Consider the following 9,259-nt stretch of genomic DNA (forward strand, 5'->3'; position numbering starts at 1 on the left):
TTAAAAACTGTGCATCGATTCCATCGGTTTAATTCTGTATGAAATATTGGTGTAAACCATTCACACTAATCCTGTTTATCTGTTTTGTATTTACTCATTGTTACTATGTTTTGAGCCGGTAAAAAGGACGTTAAACCTGATAGTTTTTTATGTATTCAATTTTAGGCCACAATATTAGCGAAACGTTATTGAGCCACAATAGTTTTTGGAAATTAACCGTCTGTTAGGTGATAAAGGTCGATAACGGAAGTTAATAGTTTTTATGTATATAATTTTAAGCCACAATATTAACGAAACGTTTTTGAGCCACAATAGTTTTTGGAAATCCACGGTCTGTTACGTGATAACGGTCGACAACAAAAGTTAACGGCTTTTATGTATATAATTTTAAGCCACAATATTAACGAAACGTTTTTGAGCCACAATAGTTTTTGAAAATCCACGGTCTGTTACGTGATAACGGTCGACAACAAAAGTTAACGGATTTTATGTATATAATTTTAAGCCATAATATTAACGAAACGTTTTTAAGCCATAATAGTTTTTGGAAATTCACGGTCTATTACGTGATAACGGTCGACAACAAAAGTTAAAGGCTTTTGTTTATACATTTTTAAGCCAGCACAAAGACCGAAATTGAGCCATAGTATTTTTGGAAGTTGATGGTCTGTTTCTTTTGGGATGGAACACTATCCGTAATAATCGAAACCATATAAATAGTAAGATTGAATCAAAATCTACATGATTTTGGAAAATAACGCTTTTTTTTGTATTCTACCTTTCAAAATGGCCAACGATTAACTTTTTTCCATTAACTGACTGGAAAGCTTCCCATCTTTCTAGCCCTGAGATAAAAAAAAATTAAGAAATATCCTCTTTTTGAATTTTTTAATTAAAATACGTATTAAATTTGTATGTTTTCTTAATCGTCAATAATATTCCTCAACCGATACTATTCCAAATTGCAATGTTACGTTTCATTTGAGTAAATATCAAGATATAATTAGGTTGATTTTATAAACAAAACAGTTCCATTTGAATTTTAAAGATTGTTAAAAAAAAAACTGTGATAATTTTGTTTCAATATGTTACCTTGCTAAGACCATGGACTTTTTTGGAAAACTTTTTGAAGCATCAGCAGCGATTCAAAAGACAATTAGGCTTTAAAAATGAATTTTGAAAAACAAACATCTTCTTTTTAGCCTGATTGCCATTAATTTTTATTTACTTCGTGTATATTTTTAATTGGTTATGAAATCTACAAAATAAACAATTGTTAATTGTATCTTTTAATGAATCATTAGTGCAAATGTTAAAAAAGCTAAGAGGTTAATTTATGCAAAGACGAGCAAGTAACCCAAATCCAATTAAGTCTAAATTTCAAAAATCCTTTTTAGCTTTTTTTTAGAGAATTATAACCAAAAATATAGAAAAAATATACTAAAAAAGAAAAAATTTTTCTTTTTTAGCTTATTTAGATTTTTAGATTTTTTAGTTTTTTTATTAGTTTTTAGTTTTTTTTTCTTTTTAGTTTTTTTGTCCCGGTCGTCATTTATATCCCCCTGTTTCCCCCGGTGTCCCCGTTGTAGTTGTGTCCCTGTGTCCCGGTCGTCATTTATATTCCCTGTGTCCCGGTCGTCATTTGTATCCCGGTGTACCGGTCTGTATATACATTCGTTTTTTAGTTTTGTTTTTCTCCTTTATTTTTTTCCTTTTTTTTTCTTTTTTAGTTTATTTAGATTTTTAGATTTTTTAGTTTTTTTATTAGTCTTTAGTTTTTTTTTCTTTTTAGTTTTTTTGTAGTTTTTACCTTCTTTTTAGTTTTGTTAATTTTTTTTTTACTTATGTCCTGGTCGTCATTTATGCTCCCTGTGTCCCGGTGCTTTGTTGATTGCTAATCGAACATTCCTTTTGTCCTGGTCGCTTTCTCTTTGAGTGTCGTCATTTATTTTTTTCTTTTTTAGTTCTTTTAGTTTTTACCTTTTTTAGTTTTTTTTAGTTTTTTAGATGAAAATTTTTTTTAGTTTTTTCTTTTTTTCTTTTTAGTTTTTATTGGTTTTTACCTTTATGTTAGCTTATTTTTCAGTTTTTTCCTTTTTTCTTAGTTTTTTTTTATTTTTTATTTTTTTTAGTTTTTTACCTTTTTTTAGTTTTTTTAGTTTTTTTAGTTTTTTTAGTTTTTTAGCTTTTTTACTTTTTTTATTAGTTTTTAGTTTTTTTGTAGTTTTTGCCTTTTTTTAGTTTTTTCAGTTTTTTTTTTAGTTTTTTATTGGTTTTTACCTTTATTTTAGCTTATTTTTCAGTTTTTTCTTTTTTTTTAGTTTTTTTTAGTTTTTAGTTTTTTTAGTTTTTTACCTTTTTTTAGTTTTTTTAGTTTTTTAGCTTTTTTATTTTTTTTATTAGTTTTTAGTTTTTTTTGTAGTTTTTGCCTTTTTTTTTAGTTTTTTTAGTTTTTTAGCTTTTTTATTAGTTTTTAGTTTTTTTTGTGGTTTTTGCCTTTTTTTAGTTTGACAACTTATTTTTATATATATAGATAGTTTTTTTTTTTACTTATGTCCTGGTCGTCATTTATACTCCCTGTGTCCCGGTGCTTTGTTGATTGCTAATCGAACATTCCTTTTGTCCTGGTCGCTTTCTCTTTGAGTGTCGTCATTTATTAGTTTTTTCCTTTTTTTCTTTTTAGTTTTTTATTGGTTTTTACCTTTATTTTAGCTTATTTTTCAGTTTTTTCCTTTTTTTTAGTTTTTTTTTATTTTTTATTTTTTTTAGTTTTTTACCTTTTTTTAGTTTTTTTAGTTTTTTTAGTTTTTTAGCTTTTTTACTTTTTTTATTAGTTTTTAGTTTTTTTTTGTAGTTTTTGCCTTTTTTTAGTTTTTTCAGTTTTTTTTTTTAGTTTTTTATTGGTTTTTACCTTTATAGTTTTTTTAGTTTTTTAGCTTTTTTATTTTTTTTATTAGTTTTTAGTTTTTTTTGTAGTTTTTGCCTTTTTTTAGTTTTTTCAGTTTTGACGTCACCTGATCCAGTTTTTTCAGGTGACGTCACCTGACACATCCATCCATCCATCCACAGACAACTTATTTTTATATATATAGAAGATATATATATATATATATATATATATATATATATATATATAAATATATATATATATATATATATATATATATATATATTATATATATATATATATATATATATATATATATATATATATATATATATATATATATATATATATATATATATATACATATATATACATATATATATATATATATATATATATATATATATATATATATATATATATATATATATGTATATATATATATATCTATGTATATATATATATATATATACATATATATATATATGTATATATATATATATATATATATATATATATATATATATATATATATATATATATATATATATATATATATATATATAAAATTGTATGAGGTGACAATTAGTTGTTTTGCTAGGAATATAATTCGGGTTTTGGCGGCTTGACAGACTGAAATAGATTTAAACATGAGCGAAGCCAAACTATGATCTCGATTTAGAAGCACTTACCTTTTCTTTTCGTAATCATAGCCTCCATTCCAAATAGCGCCCTCCTTTCTCCGAGACATCAAGAGAGCCCGCTAAAGCTGGTAGTAATTAATCCGGTTAGTCAAGTCTTTCAGTAATTATCCAATTTACAACTATGTTTGCTTTTTATTGTTCATGATTGCCTCTACACTGACTTTTTACAAGATATATTTATGGCCAGTTTTCGTCAGCAAATTCTGAAAAAAAGGGAAGATCATAAAAAAGAGAGAGAGACAAACTAAAATTTAAATGATTTGTTTTTTGAAGTGTTCATTGTAATGAAACATAAGTAAAGAGTAACCCTTGCTGATAGTAACTGGAAGACACACAAAAAACAAAATTTGGAAACAAAACATACCCTTAAAGATTTTAGCTTTTGTGGAAATTCCACATTTTTTCCATGGGTAATTATGGCAAAGTGAGTCGTAGGATATATGATAGAGCTCAGTAGAGTTAAAAATTTAACTGATTCTGCCCTTTCTAGGTACCAAAAAGATATTAAATGTCCAAGAGGTAAAAGATTCAACAAGAAAGTGAAATTTTGGCCAAACAGTCACAAATTCCCAAATCAGGTGACAATGATAATATTGCCTGAATACTAGGCTAGCAGCCAACCAACAAAATATTTATGGTTTTTATAGAACTTCAAAATCAGCGGAAACCAGGCACAGAGACATTTCCGTCTCATTCTGCATGTTCCTGTATGAATGGCGTATTTTTTTTTTTTTTTTTTTCGAGAGGGGGAGTATCTTTTACGGGGCTGTTTTATGAAAAAAAAAAACTTTATAAACACAGAAAAAATTTAACTAGGCTAGTGCACTGCTGTGACAAATGTCACAATTTGCATGGTAAGTAAACTGGATCGCAGTTGTAGAAAGTAACTTTCCAAAGCAAATAGGAAACACTGGTTCCTTTACTTCATGACGTGAGTCACTTTTCAACACTAAATTTTGTTTATAAATTAATATGTATTTCTGTAATAAAAAAACCATAAGCAATTTATAAATAAGCTTCATTTATTTTCATATATGCTTTCTCTACTGAGCAATTATGAAAATATTCACATTGCCATAACTCAAAAGCGAAGGGAAAAATCGTCAAAAAGCTAATGTCTACATTTTAACAGCCAAGAGTTATAATTTTTCAGCTAAAAATGATTTATTAAGCCTGCAATACTTAACAAAAGTTCAAACAGACTTGCTCGCTTGCCTTTGTTTGGTTTCATAAAAAACATTAAAAACTTTTTTTAAGCTTTTATTGAATGGATCCAACCGCTCCATTTTTTTCTATGATAAAAAAAATGCATTGTGTTAATTGCATAAAGTGTTGCAATGACGTCAACTACACTCACCTCCTCTGTTTGTTTGTTTGTTTGTTCTTTTTTGTTTTTTCTTACGAACTTAAAAGTGTTCTACTTTCGTAGTTTTGCTAGGAAAGTAGAAAAAAAGGTTGGCTTGGCCGGCTTTGTGTCACTCCTCTCTACTCACTCCGGATTTTGTTCCTCATAAACGGGCTTGGATCTTATAAATACATCCCGATTTTCAATCCTTCAACTCGTTATGATCAACAGCTCGGGGGATCGACCATTGCATGCTTGCTATTATTAATTCACGTTTCTGTTTTTTGGTTTTCTTGTGTTAATCTTAAGTTTATATTTTTCATAGCCTACTTTTAGAAACTAATTTTTGCAACTATGGTTCCGAAACTATGTTTAATCAGTATTTGCGTTTCTTGCTTAAAGAAATTAGCTTTAAGATCACCCGAATGACAGATAAATCAACAAACACTTGATTAAATATATATATATATATATATATATATATATATATATATATATATATATATATATATATATATATATATATATATATATATATATATATATATATATATATGATAAAATTTAAATTTTTTATTTTTCTTTTGTGTTAGAAGTAAATGTAAACCTTTTTTCAAGCCTCATAAGTAAAGAGAATAGTGGCTTTGTCCTTCTTATTTTAAATTCTGTTTAATGATGACACTAACTTAGAGAAACAAATAGACTACAGTAGCCTACTTGTAAAAAATCCGTAATCTAACGTTTCCTTCTTTTTATTGGATTAAAAATTGACACAGAAACACATGAGAAGGAGAACCAATGAGATTTTAAAAAGGCAGGACAAATTTGGATCCCTTTTCTGACATACACTTCAAGAATAATATGTATGGCTTGCAAAAATTCGTCACAGACATAACCCAATGAAATAAAGTACATTTTTTACCACGGAGCTATAGGAACTAATTTCTCATTTTCCTATTTGATACCGATCTATTTTAATTTGATTAAAGTGTTGATCATGTAATCCCGAAAATTTATTAACGACTTTAATTACATCTAACTAATTTACTTGTTGTTATTTGTATATTTCACTTTTTTCCTCCTTTTTATATTTTTAATCACTCATTTTAACTTACTAGTTTTATTTGTTTTAAATGTTTTACATGTTATGGCCCGCATATATATGTACATGGTTTTTTTTTGCGATTTTGATGAAATGGCGGTGCATTCTTTAACATGTTTTAAGTGCAAGATTGTTTTTAAACCTTTTTTGGTGTTATTATCCCTTTTTTTTACTTCAGATATGAAATCAGCCAGGCCGGGCTTGTGATATTTTTTTTTTTTTTTTTTTTTTTCGTATTAACTGTCTTATCTTAGTTTAGCACAGTAGACTTACTTGAAATGAATCGTCAAAGAGGGCAAAAGCAACGTACTTCTAAAACGTTTTTTACATATGCTTAGAATGGAAAAGTGGATTATGTCCTAACTGATGAAATGAGAAAACCCCTTAAAGCATTAAAATAGAAAAAAATTACACGTTATATAAGACGCTTAGCCTGACACTACGAGTGGCTATCATCCGGTGGTTAGTCAAGATCGGGCTTGGTTCATTGCGATGGTGGTCCAACTATAAAAAATGCCTTTTTATTAATACTAAATCAAATAGTCGATATAGCTGTATTATTTTCTCATTAGGATAGCTAAGGGACTCTGAACCTTCAAAGTGCTGCATATGTAACGGAACAATTTTAATTCAACCGATGCACCGTGTATTATGTTTCCGAAAATTAAAATTACCGACAATTTTAGAGACTCGAATCGCCTAGTTACTTAGAGTTGTTGAGCTGTCCTAGAGGTTACACAAAATAAGTGCATTTGCAGAAGGGCGAGGCCAGAGGTGGCTTTAGGGGTAGTACGCTCTCCCCAAAAAAGATGCATTGATTATAGAGGCAGAGGAGTGAAAAACACCATTGGGAGAGCCAAGATAAATAAATATATATATATATATATATATATATATATATATATATATATATATATATATATATATATATATATATATTCTTTGATTCCCCTCCCAAACACTAATTCTGTATCCCCCTTGGACTGGGGCAGCTGAAATGTACATTTGCCAGACACAGATTCAAAGATGCTCCGAAACAATTGGGAACCAAATTCAAATTTCTTTTCCGCTGATATAGGAAATTCAAAACTGATTGAGATACATATCAAACAAAAGCAAGAATAGGCGTAATATTCCATTTGCAGTCCGACGGAATTCCAAGTGGCTAAAAAGAGGCCAAACGGATTTTAGTCTCATCTAATCTTGAAGACCAAAAAAGTAGAAAAACCACCAAATTTTGTCCAACTAGCATTTCTTCAAAAAATTTGCCTCCCTTCCCTCCCAGGAAATGTCGGCAGACTTGTCCCTCTTGGAATTTTTTTTTAATGCGCCATTTTATGGGATTTTGCTTTTACTATTTATTAAAACATCCTAAATATTTTAAGCTGTCCATAACCTAAAAATCTTCCCTTCAAAAATAGGTTTTGAGTTATCATACGCATAATCCATGGCAAAAAACTTGGTTATTTCAATTAGCAGCTTAGGAGTATCAATTCACGATAATGTAGAATTTGAGGGAGATAAGGACTAAAATTTTCTTTGTGAAGATAGAAGTTTTTCTCAAGATCTAGAGGAGAGGTATCTTTTAATGAAAATATCTAGACAGATATTTGTCAAAACAAGGGAGGAGGAATTGCCCTCCCCTTCCAGTTGGTGTGCATCTAATGATGTCAATAGCGGCTGTTAAAAACCGCCAGACTTTCCGTTATATGGATATTTAGCTAGCTATAATCGTCTCTGCCATTAAATAAATTCAAAATGAAGCTACTTAAACAGGTAAAATTCTACTTTAGTGGTTACTACTTAAGGGGTTAGGTTCACAACTTTGCTCAATCCCAATTTATAAGGTTTTAAAAATATGCAAATACATTTCCTAAATTTTGAAGAAAAAAAACATTGATATGGCTCGGAATTCTACTCAAATAACAGGAATTGCATTTCCAGAACTAAAGGCAGAGAAAAAGCAACTGGTAACTGAAAATTAAGGTAAAATGTTGTTTTGTCAAAATTTCAATAGGTATAGACCTGTCATGTAGGCGAATTTCAGGGCCCTCTAGAGGGAGTAGTGGAGGTGGGGGTAAAATACCCACTTTTTAAAGTACCCATCTCCACTTAATTTTTCTAACCTAAACCCTTTCTGATATAGCAAGAAGTCAATTAACTAGAATTTTATCCAAAATTGTTTTCAGCTTCATAACTTTGCTCAATCCCATTTTATACGGTTTTAAAGATATGCAAATACATTTCCTAAATTTTGAAAAAAAAACATTGATATGGCTCAAAATTCTACTCAAATAACAGGAATTACATTTTCAGAACTAAAGGCAGAGAAAAAGCGGTAAAATTCTAGTTAATTGACTTCTTGCTATCTCAGAAAGGGTTTATGTTAGGAAAATGAAGTGGAAGTGGGTACTTTAAAATACCTTCCCGGGATATACTTTAGCCTGTAGACCCATCCCTGAAAGTTTCATTTTCCTAACCTAAACCCTTTCCGAGATAGCAAGAAGTCAATTAACTAGAATCTTACCGAGGTGGGTACTTCAAAATACCTTCCCGGGATATACTTTAGCCTGTAGACCCATTCCCGGAAGTTTTATTTTCCCAACCTAACTCCTTTCCAAGATAGCCAAAAGTAGAATTTTACCCTAAAACATTTCACTGCAGGTAATACACATGGATTTTTTGGCAGCTGAGTTGTACCTTTATGAAATTTATGAGTTATCACTCTGTGGCTCAATTTTCAAAGACTAACATTTGTGTTTTCCTCATACAGTTAAAATTGTGAGCTGATTTTGAAGATAACTGGAATAGGAGCCATTATTTATCAAAATAGACACATACTTTCACATGAAATAACATCCGTATCCTTCGGAGATTTCTACCTATGTTAAGTATTCAACTGCTGGCGAAGAACTAATCTTCCTAAGTAAAATGAGTAGTGACTGTCACTCGTTGTTACTGCTCTGGAGAAACAGCCACGCCGCAGAGCCACAAGTTGACTAATTCTTTCACCTATCTTATGCATATTAACGGGTAGTGAGTGCCGAACCAAATTTATAATCCTCGCTGATGCTTCCCTGCTGTGCTTGCTCTTATTCAAAAACATATCATTCAAGCCCAAAAATATGGGGAAAAATCAAGTTCTAGAAAACTAAAAAACATGAGATTTCACATGAGAAGTTTTTCAGAAGATAAGAAGTGTCAGTGCAAAAACTGCACTC

The 9,259-nt window shown here is 29.4% G+C and overlaps 1 protein-coding gene across 2 annotated transcripts in view; it reads right to left on the reverse strand.

The window, feature by feature from the left end:
* The window catches only part of LOC136033621 (leucine-rich repeat-containing protein 15-like), an 85,166-nt gene extending 76,126 nt beyond the window's left edge, over positions 1–9,040 (reverse strand). The window contains exons 1-2 of one of the 2 annotated variants that reach the window (XM_065714410.1): positions 8,880–9,040; positions 3,580–3,794 (exon numbers count right to left, since the gene is read on the reverse strand). In XM_065714410.1, the coding sequence (XP_065570482.1) occupies positions 3,580–3,607 (28 nt within the window). In that variant the 5' untranslated portion in view covers positions 3,608–3,794; positions 8,880–9,040. Of the gene's footprint in view, positions 1–3,579; positions 3,795–8,682; positions 8,835–8,879 lie in introns of those variants that run through there. The other variant, XM_065714411.1, reaches the window with a different exon arrangement.
* Positions 9,041–9,259: the final 219 nt, after the last annotated feature.

This window comes from Artemia franciscana, chromosome 12, assembly GCF_032884065.1.
Source record: "Artemia franciscana chromosome 12, ASM3288406v1, whole genome shotgun sequence".
Classification (NCBI taxonomy): Eukaryota; Metazoa; Arthropoda; class Branchiopoda; order Anostraca; family Artemiidae; genus Artemia; species Artemia franciscana.